Source organism: Neodiprion fabricii, chromosome 2 (genome assembly GCF_021155785.1).
Source record: "Neodiprion fabricii isolate iyNeoFabr1 chromosome 2, iyNeoFabr1.1, whole genome shotgun sequence".
NCBI classification, from domain to species: Eukaryota; Metazoa; Arthropoda; class Insecta; order Hymenoptera; family Diprionidae; genus Neodiprion; species Neodiprion fabricii.
In genome coordinates this window covers 28,121,657-28,141,783 of record NC_060240.1, presented here as the reverse complement: position 1 = coordinate 28,141,783, position 20,127 = coordinate 28,121,657, and the positions used below count along the sequence as shown (strand labels likewise).

General features: G+C 38.7%; 5 protein-coding genes across 13 annotated transcripts; 3 read left to right on the top strand and 2 right to left on the bottom strand.

Annotated features, from left to right (window-relative positions):
• Window positions 1–1,137: 1,137 nt before the first annotated feature.
• Window positions 1,138–2,767, top strand: LOC124175611 (probable ATP-dependent RNA helicase DDX5). Its single transcript, XM_046556013.1, has 3 exons — window positions 1,138–1,588; window positions 2,410–2,599; window positions 2,680–2,767. The coding sequence occupies exons 1-3, from the start codon at window positions 1,138–1,140 to the stop codon at window positions 2,765–2,767; spliced, it is 729 nt and encodes a 242-aa protein (XP_046411969.1).
• Window positions 2,768–5,925: 3,158 nt separating this feature from the next.
• Window positions 5,926–7,486, top strand: LOC124176250 (protein TSSC4). The gene has a single exon (XM_046557258.1). It carries the CDS (start codon window positions 6,522–6,524, stop codon window positions 7,302–7,304), a length of 783 nt encoding a protein of 260 aa, XP_046413214.1. The 5' UTR covers window positions 5,926–6,521; the 3' UTR covers window positions 7,305–7,486.
• Window positions 7,487–7,585: 99 nt separating this feature from the next.
• LOC124176251 lies at window positions 7,586–8,947 on the bottom strand. Of its 3 annotated transcripts, none has more exons than XM_046557259.1 (4): window positions 8,806–8,947; window positions 8,426–8,646; window positions 8,049–8,363; window positions 7,586–7,956 (listed from the first exon to the last, which is right to left on the bottom strand). In XM_046557259.1, the coding sequence occupies exons 2-4, from the start codon at window positions 8,428–8,430 to the stop codon at window positions 7,734–7,736; spliced, it is 543 nt and encodes a 180-aa protein (XP_046413215.1). In that variant the 5' UTR covers window positions 8,431–8,646; window positions 8,806–8,947; the 3' UTR covers window positions 7,586–7,733. The 3 variants fall into 3 exon arrangements, with proteins under 3 accessions (XP_046413215.1, XP_046413216.1, XP_046413217.1); XM_046557260.1 differs by having other exon boundaries at window positions 8,426–8,625; XM_046557261.1 differs by having other exon boundaries at window positions 8,426–8,625; window positions 8,718–8,845.
• A 7-nt stretch (window positions 8,948–8,954) lies between these two features.
• Window positions 8,955–15,052, top strand: LOC124176249 (E3 ubiquitin-protein ligase Iruka). 7 transcript variants are annotated; one of them, XM_046557253.1, is made up of 9 exons: window positions 8,955–9,077; window positions 9,381–9,563; window positions 10,144–10,275; window positions 10,733–10,878; window positions 11,450–11,563; window positions 11,640–11,800; window positions 12,200–12,315; window positions 12,724–12,821; window positions 13,125–15,052. In XM_046557253.1, exons 2-9 carry the CDS (start codon window positions 9,480–9,482, stop codon window positions 13,216–13,218), a joined length of 945 nt encoding a protein of 314 aa, XP_046413209.1. In that variant the 5' UTR covers window positions 8,955–9,077; window positions 9,381–9,479; the 3' UTR covers window positions 13,219–15,052. The 7 variants fall into 7 exon arrangements, with proteins under 7 accessions (XP_046413209.1, XP_046413208.1, XP_046413206.1 ...); XM_046557252.1 differs by having other exon boundaries at window positions 10,733–10,968; window positions 13,130–15,052; XM_046557250.1 differs by having other exon boundaries at window positions 10,733–10,968.
• LOC124176247 (uridine-cytidine kinase-like 1) lies at window positions 14,558–18,438 on the bottom strand. The gene is made up of 10 exons (XM_046557238.1): window positions 18,151–18,438; window positions 17,843–17,973; window positions 17,598–17,768; window positions 17,315–17,421; window positions 17,073–17,243; window positions 16,932–17,003; window positions 16,602–16,853; window positions 16,264–16,473; window positions 15,976–16,161; window positions 14,558–15,862 (listed from the first exon to the last, which is right to left on the bottom strand). The coding sequence occupies exons 1-10, from the start codon at window positions 18,201–18,203 to the stop codon at window positions 15,548–15,550; spliced, it is 1,668 nt and encodes a 555-aa protein (XP_046413194.1). The 5' UTR covers window positions 18,204–18,438; the 3' UTR covers window positions 14,558–15,547.
• Window positions 18,439–20,127: the final 1,689 nt, after the last annotated feature.

Here is a 20,127-nt window from a genome sequence, read left to right as displayed (position 1 = left end):
GAAGTGACAGTGGGTCGAGATTCGGAGGTCGGGGAGGTGGTGGATCTGGTAATCTAAAGGGAAAACAGCCCGGCAGTGCCTTGCACAAACTCAACTGGGATGTGAGATCTCTGGAGCCATTACGGAAAGACTTTTATGTAGAACATCCATCCGTTAGAACAAGGTAAGACAGTTGCTATTAGTGATATTTCTAACGGTAGTAAGGATATTCAAAGTTTGATTTGAACATGTGAACGGATTTTGCAAACTCATGGCAGCAGGGAGGTAAACAGTTTTCAGTGCATACAAGTAAAGAATACTGTTTAGATCGAGAGAAGAAGTGGATCGATTTAGAGAAGCTGCAGAAATTACTGTCAAAGGAGATAAAGTTCCAAATCCGATTCAATATTTCGAAGAAGGAAACTTTCCTTCGTATGTTATGGAAGGGATCCGCAGGCAGGGTTACGCACAGCCTACCGCTATTCAAGCACAGGGGTGGCCTATTGCGCTTGGTGGAAAAGATCTAGTCGCTATAGCACAAACTGGATCTGGGAAAACACTCGGCGTGAGCTATTCCAACGATATATCTACCAAAAAGCAAAATTCAACTTAATCATATATGTACATTGGTATGCTTGGACATAGATACTATACCTAAACGCACATAAGTACATTTTATGTACGCATACATGCTACATATGAATACAAATCCAGTTTGTACTTCCAATCACGCAGAATGTTGAGGAGTCTAAATTTTCAGTACATACTGCCAGCTATAGTGCACATCATAAATCAACCTCGGCTGAACAGTGGTGATGGTCCTATTGCTCTGATACTGGCCCCCACCAGAGAACTGGCTCAACAGATTCAAGAAGTTGCAAATTGCTTTGGAGAAACAGCTTCTGTAAGGAACACATGTGTCTTTGGTGGGGCACCTAAGGGCCCACAGGCTCATGATCTTGAAAGAGGCGTAGAAATCTGTATAGCAACGCCAGGAAGACTTATTGACTTTCTAGAAAAAGGCACAACCAATCTTCGCAGGTGGGTATTGGTGATTTTTCAATCTAATATTCTACACCACTAAAATACACACCTTCATTTGTGCATTTATCTAGATGCACATATCTCGTTTTGGATGAAGCCGATAGAATGCTCGATATGGGTTTTGAGCCCCAGATTCGCAGAATCATTGAACAAATTAGGCCTGATCGTCAAGTTTTGATGTGGTCAGCAACATGGCCAAAAGAAGTACGGGCGCTAGCGGAAGATTTCTTGTCCAATTATACGCACCTCAATATCGGATCTTTGACATTGTCGGCAAACCACAACATCATTCAAATAGTGGACGTTTGTCAGGAGTTTGAAAAAGATATGAAGTTATTCAGGCTTCTCCAAGAAATTGGCACGGAAAAAGAAAATAAAACTATAATATTTGTGGAGACGAAGAGAAAGGTAGACGATATCACACGAAATATCAGGCGAGATGGCTGGCAAGCTCTAAGTATTCATGGAGATAAAAATCAACAAGAGAGAGATCATGTCTTGCAAGAATTTCGTAGTGGAAGGGCACCGATTTTAGTTGCCACTGACGTAGCAGCCCGTGGGTTAGGTATGTATGAGCTACAGTTTTATATCCTCGTTTTCCTCCGTTCTCCGTTCTTACTACTTGACTATGAAAACACAGACCTATATTATATTTCTGGGAATTGGCAACACTTATTGGATTTAGCCGGAGATGCGTTACAGTTAGCAAGACAGGCCGACAATTGTATGTAGCAATGTGTGATGCCTGGAACTATTTCACTCATTGTTCTAAGCTATGTTGCAGAGCCCTGCGAGATTGAAAATACTGATAAATTTCATTAGGTATTATAAAATACTGTAATTATACATCGTGAAGAGGAAACATTTTCTGTGATTTCACCCTTCAATCTTTCCTGCCCTTACGCAGACCTTATATGTTTATTGATGGACTGGAAAGCTTCAAATACAATTGAAAATTCCAAAAACATTAGGGACAAGCTCTTCAATAAAATTTGCAGGGTTCTATGAACACACACAAGCTACTACCAACAATAAGTCAGTCTGGTTTTTTTTTCCAGAGGCACAGAGTTTACTATATCAACGCGGTGTAATGCCAGTATTGGGCAGACACAGCTATTTTTTGGTTTTATTCATTAATTTCATTTGGTACCCTAAACCTTTTCTAAATGATAGAATATCAAGGGCCTGCTCCAAGCTTTATGTTCTATCGTGAAGCTGAAAACTAGTAAATTCAATTGGAGAACCAATCTTCCTAGCTTGCTTCAAATACGTCTAATTTTAGCAATTATTAACGAAATTTCGTCCAGGCCTGAGATTTATTGCAACTTGAAAATTGTTAAAATTTACAACCCTGATCATCATATCTATATCTGGTGCCGCTAACAGAACTAATGCACTCGTCAGGTCTAAACCCTAAAATGCTGCCTTTATCCCACATCAGACACAATTGCTGTGTCTGTCTAACTGCTAGGCTGATACTAAATTTCTATAACAAACCAACTGCAATTGGCATCGCACCATTCTGTATGCAAATGAAGTCCATCTCGCCGTTCGAGTCGGGACTTGCAGGCGAAAGGTGGGTGCCATCAATGTATATATTATTCCATTTCATACTAGATTGCACGTCTATTACCACGTTTGGATAAACTACCACAGATACATAACAACATGTTTAGACCTTCTGATGAATCTACATTTTTACGTCTGTACTGTATCTCTTAACGTGGCCCTAGGTGACATATAACTCAATGTTTCATGCTTTTTTCAGACTTATGTTTCTAATTTGATTTATTTGTGTGAAATTCACCAAGTTCTCCATGTCTTGCAGGCCTTGGCAACCCAAAGTGCCATAGAATTGAAAATCACGCAATTAATCATTTTGATGTTATCCAATGGAAATATTGATGGAAAGTGATAAGCATACCAATATTACAGACGTGGAGGATGTCAAATACGTCATCAACTTTGATTACCCTTCTTCGTCGGAGGACTATATTCATCGTATTGGACGTACAGGGAGAAGGTGTCAGACAGGGACGGCCTATGCTTTTTTTACTACCCACAACATGAAACATGCCGGAGATTTGATTGAGGTATTGCGTGAGGCTGGGCAAAATGTTAATCCTCGGCTTAGTGAAATGGCAGAGCTGGCTAAGTCCGGTGGCTTTGGAGCACGAGGTGGGCAGTTTTATTTTACGCAGCCTATTATTTAACTTTCAAAAGATCATTTTCCTTTAATGTATAGTTCAAATCATCATAAATTATGAATCCTATGGAGATTGCACTAGTGAAAAATGATCATTGCTCACGTAACAAGTAATAAATTGTAATAACTTAGGCGGGAAGCGCTTTGGCGGAGGCGGTAGTAGTAGTGGTGGTGGTGGTGGTGGTGGTGGTGGTGGTGGAGGGCGCCGTGGAAATATGGATGGAAGAGGACGTGGAAATGGATCAGGAAGAGGAGGAAGAGGAGTTCGCGGAGGATCTGCGTATCAGTCAAACTCAGGAAATTATTCAAACTCCGATTATAATAGCTATGCCGGAGGAAAGCAAAATAATCAATCAGGACAAACCGGTGGTTATGGTTATAGTACTCAAAGAAGCTACGGTCAGGATAACGGATCACAAAATTACGGTGGGGGAGATAATTACGGCATTTCAAGTTACCAATACAGAGGAGCAGCTTACTAATATTGTTTCATTCGTATCTGATATTGGATGTGAGTGACTATTAATTGGGCTCTGGAAAGATTTCCTCGCAACAGTAAGCATGACTTGGTATCTATATATATATATAATATTAGATAACATATTTCTAATAGTGTGACTGTTAGTTTTTAGGCATGACCGTAGTTGAATCGGGCATTCAAGAGGGAGAGCAATAATTCTAACTTCACAAAATTGTAGTATTTCATTTAACCAGTGTTTTGAAATTTCTTGACGTGATAGGTGTGTTCTAATTATGGCGCCTATAAATAGCGTCGATATTACGTATTATTTTATTCAAAAACTCTCGGCTTCGAAAGTATGTGGAGGTGCACATATTTATATAGATACAGATATAGGTATATCAGTGCTAAATAGATCTAGGTCCAATTTATTGAGACTGTCCTTTTAAATGTTTCTGTTGAACGGAAACGATTTGGTATAAAATTAATTACATGTTGAGTGGTTTGAAAATTCCCCTTTAAACTTATCTTTAAGTGGATTTATGAGGTTCTAGTCAAGAACATTATATTATAGTGACTTGCTTGAAAAGTAGAGTCAGGTATTTATACTTATATTCCTATAGTAAACTTAAGAAAAAACAGGACTGAGGCTGTAAGATGTTTGATGTTTCGTTTGAATCATATTTTCGATGAATAAGAAGAAGACTTTACCTAGAATGTATTAATACTTATAAATAATGAGATTATACTTTGGGTAGATTGAAACACAGGGTGAAGATTATTTTTGTAATTGCGAAGGTATAGTTAGGGTTGGATGGCGAGAAAAGCCAAAAACTTGCAGCATACTGGCGATGTAATGTAAAGATGACACGCTCAAGTATAACATAGGCAAGTAATTCCTCGTGATATGTTGTGTATTCTAAATTGTTAAACATTTGTTGAAGATTATGGAAATGATTGAATCACATGAACTAAATGGCAATAACTTAAAGTATGACTCTCTTGTTTTACGGTCCTGCCTAAGATAATATTCCCGGCAGCCTATCACAAGTAGGAAACATCAGCATACACAATTATATGATTATGTACCATTGTTCCCTATGTAAGTACAATCTAAGCACAGTCATTAGTCAAATAACTTCTGTATTATTTAATTATTGTTCCTATACTACGTATGCGACGTCTTCAGATAGTCGCAGAATACATCAATTGATACTGGTTACTCACACATCATGTAGTGATATAATTTTGGCACTTTAGTTACATTATGTACACGTATAGCTGCGTTCAGTATTTTCTGTGATCTCGTAAATCGAATAAGTAGGTGATAGAGAACATTTAATATATTCCGGAAATATATGATCGTATAAAGATACCACTGTTCTATCTAGTTCCTGTTTTTCCATTTTGTATTGTTGTGGTCAATATGTTCCTTTGAAGTTTCAGTGATTCATCATTTCATTAATTTACAAGGGGAAATTGGTTTACAAATTGTACGTATGTATGTATGTTCGTCATCTATCGTTCCACTCACGGAGTAGTAGGAAGTTGACAATACTTTGCGATAAAACTTGTCCCCAGTTTGAGGTAACGTAAGAATAATGGTCTGAATGCGATTTAAGCGCCTCTTACCAAAAAGAGTCAAACTTTTGCTAGAAAATGTAAAGAAAGAAGAGCAGTGATCATAACCTGTAAACCTCCGTACTATAAACCAGCCCCATGACACACGCTGCTAAAAGTGGTTCGCAAAATGTTCCTCGATTCTGCCGCCAATTTTCACCACTAGTGGCGCTAGTAGTTCCCTGACGAGCTTGCGCGCGGTCAGCGAGGGCAGGGAGCGTGTCAGAAGTCTACTACTAGCGCCGCGTAGAGGAACTAAAAAACTGTGACAAGACGCGTACAATTTTTTACTATACGCGCAGCGGTGAGTGTCAGGGGGCTGCTATGAACATACTCCGTAAATTCGTAAAATACGCATCTGAAGTGAGTGAAGACTAGTGAAAACCGATTATAATTGCTCTTCCATTTTTAACCGACATTAAATCCGAGGCAAAGGTGTCAAACGGCAAATCGTAAGATCATTGAGTGCAGGGGGGGGGGGGGTGCGTCATACGGTCTTGGACCGTAAGAGGCGCTTAATCGCACCTTGACAAATTTTCTTACGTTGCCCAAAAACTGGACAAACATTTTCCTTCCTACTACTACTTCCTACTATTCCGTGCTTCTTCCACTATAGGGGCGCCGTGATAACGCAACTCTCCATCAGAGAGAAACCTTCCCATTAAGCTCAGCCTTCGAGACCGTCTTATCTTCACAGTGGCTCCAAGGCAATGCTTCAAGGTATCTGAGCGACATCTGGTACGGAACTGGACAAACTAGTAAGTTGCAGAAACTGGCAACAAAATTTCCACTGACAGTGAACGCTGGTCGTGTCCTGTATTGAAGACCTTGTTCTGATTGAGTTATCTCTCAAGAATTCTCGCAGCGCATTTTGCGAGACGCTCAATTTTGAAAGTGACGAGTATTATATCGATCCGATATTTGATAATGTGTGCTTGATGTGTGCATTGTGTGTTGACGCCCTTTGATTGTGCTTACGGTTACACTAGTTGCCACAATCATTTCGCGTGTTGAGCAAAGCATGATCAATTGACAACAAACGCTCTTGCTTTGGCCTAGGTCCGCAACCTGTGGAAACAATATTAATCACTTTTGCAAAACTTGATTCAATCTCCGGCACAGGGTGTATGAATCGACGGGGTTGTATAACTAATTAAAGATAATCTGGGACATCAAGATTGAGATTACGAATGTGTACACATCACATTAAGAATGCACATGTCGAATAAATTTATGTTGTATGGAGGTGATGGGGCTTTTGCTGATAGGCAAAAGAAATTATTTGATCAGTTGTCAATTGCTGAAAAAGAATGCAATAGGGGAAGAAATATTGACAATACCAATGTGCCAATGGATATTCAACCTATAAATGTAGATGAACATCATCCTCTTCGGATGGGTAGAAAACGTAAGAACGAAACAAGGCAGTTTCGTGGGAAGGAAAGTATCTTCAAAAGGCCAGAAGGTCCGGCACCCTGCAATAAATCTCGCAGCATTCCGGATCACCACAGAAATCCTCATAAATGGGTGAAGTACAGCCTAGATGATGTTTCCAGTGACGATATGACTGATTGTAGCAATGCTAGGACTGCCTTTGCTTTTCTTAAAGAGCTAAAAGCTCGAAAAGCTAAAGAAAACCTAGAAAGCAAGAGGTGCTCGGACTCGTCAATGGATTGCAGCGACAAAGATGAGCCTGCTGGTTCCCAAGGTATAAGCTTCAAAAAACCGAAACAAATCACAAGCATTAAATACCAAAAGCCAGATACATTTGACCAAAAATATTGCACTCCTTGTGATGCTACAGTAATTATCGAACATGAGGAAAAGCCAATGTTTCGTAGTAGTAAGGTTGTTATGCCGGAATATGTTGTTGGTCAGAAACAGAAGAAGAAGCATAAGGAAAAGCGAGCAGCTGTGAGAGTGAAAGTTGATCGTACGAAGGAATTGAAATTAAAGCATTTGCAAGAATTTGACGAGGAGGATGATCAAATCTGAGATTATTTTTGCAATAAATTATATTTATACTTATTGTTTGATGTCTGTCAAATTCACAAAATATATACATATTATCCATATGTACCAGTTATATACTTTCAATTCAGTAAAACTATTTGGTTTTGATTTAAGGTAAAAAGAATTGTTTAAGAGGTTTACAAAATCTCACTTGCTATTCTGAAGAAATATTTGTTTCTGCATTTATGCTGAAGATAACCTTTTTTAACACGAGAAACAAGTTTTATGTATATTTTGGTAGTATACCGATAACTTGACAAGAATTTTTCTAACAGGTCGTTTATTTTTCTGTGTTTTCTAATTCCATACAGTCTGTTCTTGATACACGTACAATGATGATGAGTTTATTCTCGGCATCAACTGTCATCTCGTAGGTAGACATCGCTTTGATATCCAATTCCTTGATTTATCCTAATTTTTATCTTTCATCGTTGCTTTCATTTCCTTGATAGCAGCCTTTAACCTACTGTGTCGAACTTTCAACCTCCTATTCTTTTGCTGTAAACTCTTAATTTTCTTCCGTTTTTCAATTTCCTCAGCTACCAAGGTACAATCTTCCTGTACCTGTTCAGAAGTCCACGAATCATTGCTTTCCCAGTCTCTGGACAATCCGGGTATCAGAGATTTTGCTTTCCTGAAATTATAGGGTCGTAATTATTATACATATATTAATATATGTAATGACGAATAACTCATCTAATAACAGAAAAGCATCAGCCAAAATACCTTTTGTGTGATTTTGAGCGAGCCTTCTTAGCGCATCTATCTCGAGCCTGATTAGAATGGCAATCTGAGTCTGTGCTTTGCAATGCATCACAATTTGTCTTCAATGTTTCACTACGTATCGAAAACTCTGAAGAACTGGCGTCATTCCGAACCAGACCTTTGGCATCAGTTTCAAAAAATCCCTCCTTGCTGGTTTCATTCGCATGCAGCTCCTCACAGTTGACACTTGTCATAGGGAGGGTCGACACACCAGCGCTTGTTATTGCCTGAAGATTGGATTGAGTGGAGTCTTTTTTTTTCAACTCAATTTCGCAGCTGCAAAGATAATTCAGGTTTAACCCGTCGTTTGATTTATTGTTTAAATACTGCCGACATACTTCATCTTCAGACCTGTAGCAACGATACTTTTTCGCCAGTGAATTAAATCCAGAAAATGTTGCGTCAGGTAGGCGTCATCTGCGTCTTCCAATGCATTTGAGGGTTAGATTATGAACATCTGTCAGCTGGTCAGTTATTCCCCACCATGTGGTCAGACGTCAAATCATTAGGTGCTCACAGTTGGCTGGCTCCACGGACCCTGAATACGAGATTCAACAATCTATGGATTCGAGCAAGGGTACGAATTAAGTTCATATGCGGTAATCGTATTGTATGTATGTACATACATACATACATATATATACGACTTTCCCGCAAATAATTTCGGATCACAAGTTTATCGGCGTTGAGGGTTGAATGCGTTAATTAAAAAATTTACCACCGCATTGATGTCTTGTTTGGCATTACGACTCGGTGCCTCATACCACTACGCAGTTCCAGGGTCTTACAGTATGTAGATGTTTTGCAAAAAGTTGGACAAAATTCGTTGTTTTACGAGCGATTTCTTTCACGCATGTAGGGTAGGTATGTATGCACTCGTCGGTCTCACTCGTGCTTACAGCGCAGTAGTCGCACAAGTTCCAACGTAGAGAGAAGCCAATTCTGTTAACATTTCATCAGTCGTCCGTATCGCCCCTCACCTCCTTCCTGGTACGCTGATAAAAATTACTGATAATAAACATTACAACTCTATGTATACATACATGAAAAAATAACAGAGTTATAAATCGTTAAGGCACGTTCTCGTTTAGCATCTTTCCATGAATGGTCAAAGATCATCTTCCCATTGGCGATTCCGTCAAGGAATCGTCGAGCTATCCAATGGTGTGATAATGTTGATTGAGAATTGCAAGCATCCGCAGATCGGAAACTCGCCGAAATTAGGGAACTTTATGGACGTTGAGTCTTCGTTCTATTGAACTATGTTGTTTCTTTTATTATCGAATTGCCAAGGAAGGCTTTCCCGATTCTACTGCGAGTGCTACGATCGGGCGCGACCAAGGCGCAACCAAAGTGTGACGGCGTGTGAAGGCGGAAGGGGACACGTCAAACATGGCTGAAGCCGCCGTGGATGGGACTCCGATGTCCCGATTTTTTTGTCATAGATGCAGCGTCGAAATTGAACACTTGTTACCCGTAAGTAAATAGATGGTATATTAACGTATCTACACGTTGGTTGGACCGGGGTATTGCATCAGTCGTTATCAAACTCTTGGATAAAATCAGTCGCTTTGAGCCCCAAACTGTACCTATAGGTTTGTTATTTATACGGGGAATATTCTGACGTTGAGGAACCTGAAAATTACCTTGTCTCTATTTATTCAAAATTTGTGCGCTGCTCAAAATTATTCAATCAATTTCCAAAACTAGTTAGCCACAGACTTTAAGAAGACATAATGGCCGAGGTTCTTTCCATAACTGATCCTCCCGTACAAACGTCACAACATCCACCTTGTTCTTACGATAATTTGAAAGCTATTTAGTTGATCGATTTTTTCTAATTTTTCACGTTCGACAAATGTTCATGCATACTATGCTCTACGCTCCGAAAACTTGACATAAATGATAACTTTAGCCAACAATGTGATTGTGTTGCAAATGGTTCTTCAATTTAGTATCGTCTATAATATGAATTCTTGTAAATAACAATCATTATGACTAGGGTAAACATGGGGAAGTTTGTCAATAATTTAAACAATTTGATTCTTTTATTTAGGACTACACTTGTCCAAACTGCTCAAGTGGATTTATTGAAGAGTTAGATGCTGCAGGCAACGATGGAGGTGCGGATATGGACATTAGCAGCGAAGACCTCAGCGATGTCGACGCTGATATCGCAGGTTTTGATGTGAGTTGTATCGAGTAAATAACAACAGCTACTTAATAGTCGACTGTACTTATTGATTCAAAATACAAAAGGAAGCCAGTACCTTGACTATACTCTGATAATAATCGTAATAATAATCACCAACACCCGCCATACCCGATAGGGTATGTCCCAGTGAGCCGTTAGGCTTGTGCGGGACAAGGGAGGGGATGGATTAGTGACCATCATTAAGATGTTGAATAGAAACACCTGCATTTGCAAAATGGATGAGGAAAACTGCAGTAAACCTTGCCCAGGTGTACCGACGCTGCTACGGTCGGATAAGTTTAAAGTTTTCAAGAATATGTACCTACATCAAACGTAGAAGATATGGGTATTATTATTGTCAATTGAAATCTGATAAGGATTGATTTTCTTGCTGTTCAGTAAAATTTTCACATTCAATTTTTTCTAAATGCAAACCCCTCTCTCCTTTTAGTTCCCGCAACGAATCGGGCAGGAGTTGAGCGATTTATTCCTTGGACTGACGGGTGCTGGTAGTGCTATTTCCACTGCTATTAACAGCCCAGCTGTGGTTGCAGGTGGTGCCAGTAGCGGCAGAAGCAGTAGGCCGGGAAGTGAGAGGCGAGTGCTTAGAGCCCGTGAACGAATAGACCCTGTCCGCCCTGGCAGGCACACTGCACTTATCTCTCGCCCCAGGCCTCAAATCCTTCGGTACTCTATTTATTGACGCAATGTCTCTTGCCTGTTGTTGATTCGCTCTTCCTTTTTGTGTCCTTGTTGAAACCTATTACCTCTCCAGCGTTTCTAGAAAATATCATTTCGAAGTTTACTCCCAAATCTTGAAACAGCAGTGTGTCGTGTAGCTAGTGCCAAAACGATGTTAGAACTAAACCAGATTCCTAAGGATACTACTCTGAACTGAGGGAGTACGCAAACGCACTTTGGACTTACTGTTGGAATAGATCCCAGAAACGTTTGTTGCTGACTTGACGCATTGCCTTTGGCTAAAGACTATAGATACTCTTATAAATTTTCTATCTTAGCCCCAAAAACAAATTGTGATTAATGTCTTAATCTGAGTCCTTCATCAATTTATATAACTGATTTAAAATTAAACAGCTGACAGGTTATCTACTTCTTGCGTATGAACATATCTTTAGGTAAAAATACTAATCTCTGTAAAATTCGACAGTGATCGTGCCAGGCAAGTAATGCCCGTACCAATTGAACATCTGATACAAGACTTCATCCTCAATTTATCTGGAGTTGGATGGGGTGTCCCAGTGGGACAAGGCCAACCCCCTGTGTATGTACTTTACTTTTAATTTCTTTTGACATGTACTAAGTAAAGTACAGTTTTTTTATTCCCTTCACCTCCTCAGCCTCTTTTTGGGCAATCCGGGAGACTATGTTTGGGGCCGAGACGGACTGGATGCAATAGTTACGCAATTACTAAATCAAATGGAAGGCACTGGCCCACCTCCACTGCCTCGAGACCAAATAGATCAGATTCCAAGTACTTTGGTTTCACAGGAACAAGTTGGTGAGTTGAACACACCGTAAACTCTTTAAGTTATTGGATGTTGATTGCTTGGCGTAAAATATTAGCAAACCTTGTGATGAATGTAAATTATACAAACGATACGGATGTAGACTGTATTGCTCTGAGTATAAGTTGAACGAAATTGCAGATTTTATTTCAGTTTTTTTTTTTTTTGCCCCCTTTCGACCGAATATAAGGTGAATTATATAAATTTTTTTTAAGTCGTTGACACAGCAAATTTCCTACAGTTTCGAATATATGTCGATCCCGTGTATAATCGAACACGAATTTTGAGAAGGAAATTGAGGAAATTCACAAACACTTTGACTCATATTCAGACCAACACGGTACATCCAAAATTTGGTAATTGTAACTTTTAAAGTAACTTCACATGGATAGATGGCAAGCTACAGTGCTCGGTATGTTGGGAGGACTTCAGACTGGCTGAACCTGTTAGGCAGTTACCTTGTCAACACTTTTATCATGCCCCTTGCATCGTTCCTTGGCTAGAGTTGGTAAGCCCCATGTTAAATAATATGTGGTAATTTAAAGTTAATCCAGTTGGGAAAAAGTAAAACATTATTCTGTTCTCCTTTAGTCCACATGAAATTAAACTGTATAAGAAATTATAACAGCATCAACATAAATGATGTTGGATGTCATTGCTTGGTTTGGATTTAATCAATAACAGCTAATGATCAATCGGATCATTTTGGAAAGTTACTTTACCTTTTTCTTCACATTTTTTCTCTGAAAAAACAGCTGCTTGTTTGTAAATTCATTTTCTCAATCAAATGATAGTGCCTCAATCTACATGCCACACAATTAAGCAAATTTAGGTTTGTACTTTTGTACGTATGTCATGTTGGTCAGGAAAATTATTTCAAAGATTATAAACTTTTTGCATTCTCCTTTAATTCTAGCACGGTACCTGTCCAATTTGCAGGCAGAGCTTGGGAGATCAGAATTCAGTAGAAGCAAATCAAGACACAGTAGCCCCAAGCTTAGCTGCTCTATTCAGGTATGTCTTCTGAATAGAATTTTCAGCTATCCTGCATATTTTGATAATATTAAAAGTACTTTCAAATTCTTATTTCATTGAAATAGTGGATTAGTTCCTTGAACTTTCATTTGTGTTTTTAAAACTCTTTGTAGCCTCAGCTTGTTTTTTCGATAGTAAATACTCAGAGATGCTTACATTGTATTGCTACTTTGAAGAAATTGAAAAATCGACTATATGCAGCTGTCAAGTTCTGAACTTTCTTGTGAATACCACCAGTTTTGGCTAGGAATCATATACTAAACTTGGTATATGTTATTGCAGAGCAGCCAATGAATCAAACAGTAGCAGGACCTCTTCTACCTCGTCGACATCAACCGGTAGTAGTTCCAGCAGTGACTCTACAAACGAAATTTGAAATTAGGTACTCATGATCGTTTCATCACCACCTCTGACCTGGTATAACTCTTTGATACGGTTCACATCTTGCTGTGTAATTTATTTGAAAACTGAAACGGTGAATCGCTCAGCTTTTCTCTATTCCTTGATCACGGTAGCAACATTTTTTAGCACTCAGTATATATTAAACTGCCGTCAGCGAATCAAATTATCTTTGTCCCTTGAAAAGAATAACATTTCAATATTATTAAATCTTAGTTTGCTTCCTGACATTCAAAATCCCACCTTTGGCCTGTGTTGTCTTGATTGATCTTTCATTATTTAAAATATCTGTTTGCTTGTCTGCATACTCACTGAATCCAATTTCCCACCTAGAATCAGTAATGCAAGTGTCAAACCAATAAAGGGGACATTACCTCATCAACTTGGTTAGTCTATTCGATTCAGTCACACTATTGATTCATATTTGTAATCAAGTAACTTATTTCACCCAGTTATTTAAACTAAATCACCAGTTGCATAGCAACGCAGAAATGTTTTGATAAACAGTTGGACATTAATTGATATTTTTTACGATTCAGAAACGGCCCTCGAACTGAAATCTACTCTTAGAGTTATTCATTTTAGGGATAATGCAAGATTTCTATTCTAGTTCAGTGAAAAAGCTATTTCAAATCATTGTTCAGTTTCGTTACTGAATACTGATCAAGCCAATGGAGTTCGTAGCTATTGAACGTTTTTACTATGCTATTTCACCAATGGGAAAGTAGCATCGATCTAAAATCCATATTTCTGCACTTCGAAAGAGTAGCTTGTTAAGAACATCGGGGTAGTTGTCGGTAAATAATATGAATAATATGCGTTAAATTTATTTTGTATAATGCTAATTATATTTTACCAAATTTTCGACACGAATATGTATGTTACATACTCATGTACACCCATGTATTCGTATGTGTGTATATAGGCGTAAAAGAGGTCACAGCTGTTTGTTTATTGGTGGAATGAGAGTATGGAACATGCTCGACGGTTGTATTCGTTAATTGAGTCAGCAAGTTCCAACATACATATATTTCATAGGTAATTAGAAGAGTAAATCACCAATTAGAGATGTGATAAAACTTTTGGAAAGCAGACAGTTTCGTCATTCAACTTGGGCATACCAGTAGAGTTTAGACAGACTAAAATATATAGTTAAAAATTATTGTTGACGTTAGAATTATTGATTTCTATTACATTTTTACAAGTGTATGCTTAAAAAATATTTGACGTGAAAAGTTTTAGTAACAGGTAAATTTCATCTTAAAGATATGCCTGCACTTGATGAAATACTACATTGGAATATTTTTGAGCTATCATATGTACTCTTGGCTGTTGAGTGACATTCTTAGTTGTTAAATTTTAGATGAGTCATGTCCGAAGCATAACGAAAAAACCAATGCTATTCTCACTGCTTGTAAAACAGTAGTGAAGAATGTAAGTGGAGGCAAGGACTGACAATCCATTTTTGTTGAAAGGTACCTTACAAGAATTTAATTGGTCGCAACTTTCTTTGCAGTCAATGATAAGTTTATACCATTATGTCATGTAGGTATGAAAATCATTGTTCATAACGTGTAACCTTATTTTCTACCCGTGAAATTGGAATATCTCATTCAAAGTGGCTGAAAATTTCCGATAATCTTTTCCTTTGTGAAAGAATTTTATTCAACTCGTAAGGTAAAATATACCCAGCCCATCTGGCATTATGTGCAAAGTGACACCATATGTACTGGTAGAGCTGCTTTTCCATTTGCAAGCCTGTAAGTTATCAAAGTAGCAGATAAAAGTGAAATATATTTATTTGGGAAAAATCGAACAAGCTACGGTGAAAATGCAATTCCGAAACATCCTATTAAATATATCTGTCTATTTCAGCCGTGGCATATAATACAATTAAGACTCAGAATATGTACAAGGTATGATAAAAATTCTTGAGTGTGACGGTCATTTCAAAAAGTAGAAGTCACTTCTCCATGTTCGAGGCTTCAACTAACATCTTGATGCGCAAGAAGTAAAAAATCAACTGAGGATGGCCAGCCATGCCTCGATCAAAACGTCTAAATAAAGTTTTTAAATTATGGAATGACTGCCACACCCAAGAATTTTTATCCTTTCCTGTATATAATAACAGTCAAAAAAAAATTGTTCAAAATTCAACGCATGTAGAAGTAAATCACAGTAAACTGAATCAGGTGAGTAGAGCATTATATAGAATTGTCAGAAATTTATTAACCAGAAACGTTACAATATATAATATTTCTAGAATCCTTATACCTACGTGTAACAAGTTTTCTAATAACTTCGTCTTAATCTTCACCTGAAGGTTCAGTACCAAAATATCGATCACCAAAGTTACCAATTCCTGGTAGAACATAAAACTTTTCATTAATCTCAGGATCTAACGCAGATGTTACAATTTTAACTTGCGGAAATGCATAGGCAATTGAGTGAACACCCGATTCTGCCATGAGAAGGGACACCAGTAGTATATTGTCTTCAGCTACATCATGGTCCAACAAAACTCTAATAGCCATCATAGCTGCCGCTCCAGTTGCAACTGTAGCGTCCATGAGGATCACTTTGTAGTCTTTTATATCCTTGGGAAGTCTCAAATAGTAAAGCTGAAATTAAAAGACACAAATAGATATTTCACATTGAACATATCTATGCCAATATACAATATCTGGTTCATTATGCTGAGTACATATTAAAAAGTAGAATGTGAGCTGATTACCTCTGGTTCGCCGGTATGCAGATTCGTTTGTATGAGTATTTTGCCTATTCGTATATCTTTGCATACGTCGCATACAGCCTGTTCCATAGTTTCCCCTGCTCTAAGTATTGAAACTCCGCATATCTTGTCCGTTGCTCCACGCTTACCTTGATATAACACACCCTGCGGTGTTTCTACTGTAATCTCCTGCAAAATAAACATTCGAAATTTAGTATTAGTTATTTTTTAAATTTGAGTCAAACTAGAGACAGCGATGCTAGACCTGACAATGATTTGCCCAGGATTTACCTTGAATGGTAATAGTGATAGGGCATACTCAATAACTAGGCGTATCAGACGTTTAGAATAAAAAATGAATTCGTCTCTGAGAGTGGATTTATTCCGAATAAACGTATGCAGGCCCTTTATTTGTGGAGTATCCGGCAACAAATATAGCGATGTTGGCAAAGGTTGACCGATGTATGAATGTGCCAATTTTTCACGCAACTTAAAACCCCTCTGAAACATATACCAATTGTATTATTATTATTAGTATTGTATCTTTTATCATCGATGCCATTTTTGCTCAGTTTCTTATACATCCGATTAATTCTACGATTCTTTATATAGGTATGCTTTTATCTTACCAATTGCAATTGAGTGTGAACGTGTTGAACTATCAACTCGATAGCTACTTCATTGTCGCCACCCCGTGGAACAATGATATCCGCATGAACCATACTTGGTGCAATGTAATAGTAGAACGAGGGCTTCACCATCGTACAGTATTGTTTGAGCACTCCTTCTAAATCTCTTCCTCGCTGTGATATGTCTCTGCGTAGCCTTCGAGCCAGTCTGACATCTGCATCCGTGTCGACAAATACTTTCATATCGCACATCTGAATACAGTGTGCAGGAGGAAATTTTACGACTACTGTTGTATGGTATGTAAATAGATTGTATGAATATTTACCAACCTTCAATACATCTGCATTATAAAAAGTGAGTATTCCTTCAAATATTATAACATTGGCCCCGTACATAGTTTTCTAGAAGTTGAAAGAAAACTCAAGCAGGGAAACATAATTAAAATGCAACGTCAGCCACACTTCACTCACAGTTCGATTTTCTCTACAATGTGTGACAAAGTTGTAAATTGGTACTTCCACTTTTCTCCCCTCTTTGAGCCGCTGCAAAGTTGCAGCAAGAAGTTCAAAATCGAAGGCATCTGGATGGTCAAAATTGTATTCATTTTCTGCAGCCATTGCATGTTGTTTTTCGTTCAAAACCTAGAAAAAGATACATCCTCGAAACAGGTAGCTTCACAATTCTGTTGCTGTCTTTGAAAACAGAAGCTTACCTTGTAGAATGAATCCATACTGAGTAGTGTCACCCACGGGACATCTAGTGACTCAATAATTTTTGCCGCCACGGTAGTTTTCCCAGAAGCGCTGCCTCCACATATTCCTAAACAATAATTCATATGTATAGTTTGTGTGCATCTTTTGACACATAAAATGCGGCATTACAAATTGTAAAGACACCAAAACAAATACCCATTATTGTTATTACATATTATATGGATTGTACTAGAATCTGACTAATCTCACTACTTTAGTAATAATATAGATGTGTATATCAACCTATGACAAATGGTTCGACTTGCTGTCCAGCTGAATTGTACCAAGGTGGTCTCCCTGCTGTATATATAGTTCTTGTTTTACTGCGTAAAATAGATTCGGCTGATGTTTTTTTACTCGATTGTGTCATACTGGTAGTTCGCTGCCTTCTGGACCTAGGTGATTTTTGAGAGCCTGAAAGACGAATGTCTTATCAAGCAAGTCTTTTTCAAGGAATAAATCAGTGTTGTGCCCAAGTAAAGACATGCCTGTAGAAGGAGGTCTAGGAGATTGGGGCGTTGGGGTTCCATTTGAACGTTGATACCGTTCAATATCCTCTGCTAGCTCATCCGAAATAAAAACCTCCCGATCTTCAAGGCACTGCTCTCCGCCGTTGTCGCTAATGAGTGCATATGGTACCAATAAATAATGAATGATTTTCAATCATGGACCTGTTCTATTCTCTTCGGTTGAACATCTACTCTTGTGCCAACAAAAAACTCGAGCGAATAGTAATGACAGTAAACTGCGTTAAGCGCGGGGACATATAGATATATGATTACGTAAAATGAATTACCTATCTGAACTGGCTGAACTAGGGGGGTCAAATTGTTGTATTTTTGCAGCCATAGTGACGTTCAATGTTTTAGGTTAAAAATCGTCAAGGTTGGGATATGAGTTTGCTATATGCGAAAATATGTTACAAAATAGATAATACTGCTTCTTTGTATTTCTGTTCTCCTTTTAATAAATTATTCTGTATGCTTGACAACTGAATAATTTACGGTCCACAGCGACGTCAGACGTGGTCACTGCCGTGTACCCTGTGCAACGCCTCATGCGGCCACCTGAACTTTTCACAAAGTGTGTGGCGTGCACGCATGTTCGTTCGCAATTTGCTCCACTGATATATCAGTGATCTGCTCAAAGAAGATAAATGTTCAAGCCTCAAGCCTATACGCCGAGCTGAATCGGAATTAGAAAGAGAGAGCATAGCAGGGGCCAGGACCTCTCTGTTGCACGATCGAAAGAGTGGGGAGCAGCTGCCAGGCGGGGAAAGCAATAGGCTAGCGGGAAGGTGTCACTGGCAGTCACTGGAAGGTGTACGTGTGTGAGTTATGTGTCCCCCACCAAGTCACCATTGTAGCGAGAGGTCGGGCTTCAGCTGTTGTTCTCTTTCTAATTACGGCTTCAGCTCGGTGAACAGCGCAGTATAGGTATAACCGTTTCCGCAAGGGCACGCAAGGGATCGGAAAATTCAAACTTCGCCTGAAGTGGCATGTTACGACAATCCTTTAAACATTTAATCGCGTTGCGCGTAGCTTACGTGGTGTTTTTACCCAGCCGTTGGGACCATAGAGATATAGGTATAAAATAGAGCGTAAGCAACAGCGTAAGCGTCCCGTGAACGGATTTGAATCGGCTCTCTAAAGGACAGAAGATAATAATTCTCCCGCCCTCTCTATCTCTCTACAGTCTCTACCCATGCAGCGTGGCCAGGAGAGGGGGAGAACAGCTAGGCTCCGCGTGCAGCTACCCCCACTCCATAGGATGAGAGATGAGGAGGGGGGGGGGGGGGATATTATGTTCTGTCCTGCAGAGAACCGAGTTAATCTCTTCTGAACGTCGGGCGGCGTCAGTTGTTCCCGAGTAATCGGAGTGAAATCACATTTTGTCAGTATCAGTTCCACTTTCAGACCGCGTTCTTTGATCAGTGTATTTCCAGTGTACTGAAGGCGCGTAGAGCCTGAAGAAAACCCGAGTTGGTGAAATAAAAACATCCAGCAAACGTTGAAGATGAATTTCGTGTCCCGAGTTTTCATTGTTTTGTGTAACTTCAGCTTTCAGTGATGTCTATTTTTGTCTCTGTGCGTCGAGTGTTAACTTTATTATTTTTTTGGCTGATTTTCGGCAAATGCGCAGTTGCATTGTTAGCAAGTTTATTCAGTCAGTTCGAACTGACAGCTACAGCACAAAAAGTGAGTATAGAATCGAGTGTTATTGCGGTGTGGTTTTTTAGATTGTAAGAGATTAGTGAAAATCTGAATAACGTGAAAAGTGTGTCGCTTCGCCAATAAACCTGAGATGCTACAAGAACTACTACATGTAATAGTGTGGAGCAGCTCATAGTCGAGGTAACAATAATTATTTTAATTACTGATTGATATTCAAGGTGGTCATTTAAAGCTGAACTTTTGTTCTTGTGTAACATGCAATGCATAAATATGAAACTAGACAACAGTAATAATTAATTTGAAAACTGAAAAGTCAATTTGCTTAAATAATTAAAGTGTAGTGTTTTGTTTTTCACAGATTTAAGCAGAGACTTCCGAGTAATTCTTCCATTTCTCGGCAACGTTGGTGAGTTTGCACGTGTTAGGTTACGGGTATTTTCCTGGGATTCCTCTGTTATGTGGCGTGGCGGTAACAATTGTTACACAATTCTTCCATTTCTTAGCTGCATGGATAGGCTTATTCACGATCGCAACGTGCTTGACTTTGTCGAATAGTTTTTTTTTCGCAATTTAATTTACTCAACTTATTTAATTACTTA

Coding starts and splice junctions, on each gene's coding strand:
- LOC124175611 (XM_046556013.1), top strand. CDS start 1,138: ATGGGTTTTGAGCCCCAGATTCGCAGAATCATTGAACAAATTAGGCCT. Junction 1,589..2,409: donor CGTAGCAGCCCGTGGGTTAG/GTATGTATGAGC, acceptor TGCCGCTAACAG/AACTAATGCACTCGTCAGGT. Junction 2,600..2,679: donor TCGGGACTTGCAGGCGAAAG/GTGGGTGCCATC, acceptor AAACTACCACAG/ATACATAACAACATGTTTAG.
- LOC124176250 (XM_046557258.1), top strand. CDS start 6,522: ATGCACATGTCGAATAAATTTATGTTGTATGGAGGTGATGGGGCTTTT.
- LOC124176251 (XM_046557259.1), bottom strand. Junction 7,957..8,048: donor CGCTCAAAATCACACAAAAG/GTATTTTGGCTG, acceptor CTATAATTTCAG/GAAAGCAAAATCTCTGATAC.
- LOC124176249 (XM_046557250.1), top strand. CDS start 9,480: ATGGCTGAAGCCGCCGTGGATGGGACTCCGATGTCCCGATTTTTTTGT. Junction 9,564..10,143: donor AAATTGAACACTTGTTACCC/GTAAGTAAATAG, acceptor TCTTTTATTTAG/GACTACACTTGTCCAAACTG. Junction 11,801..12,199: donor GGTTTCACAGGAACAAGTTG/GTGAGTTGAACA, acceptor TCACATGGATAG/ATGGCAAGCTACAGTGCTCG.
- LOC124176247 (XM_046557238.1), bottom strand. CDS start 18,203: ATGGCTGCAAAAATACAACAATTTGACCCCCCTAGTTCAGCCAGTTCA. Junction 17,974..18,150: donor AGTTCAGCCAGTTCAGATAG/GTAATTCATTTT, acceptor TGCACTCATTAG/CGACAACGGCGGAGAGCAGT. Junction 17,769..17,842: donor TCCTAGACCTCCTTCTACAG/GCATGTCTTTAC, acceptor TTCGTCTTTCAG/GCTCTCAAAAATCACCTAGG.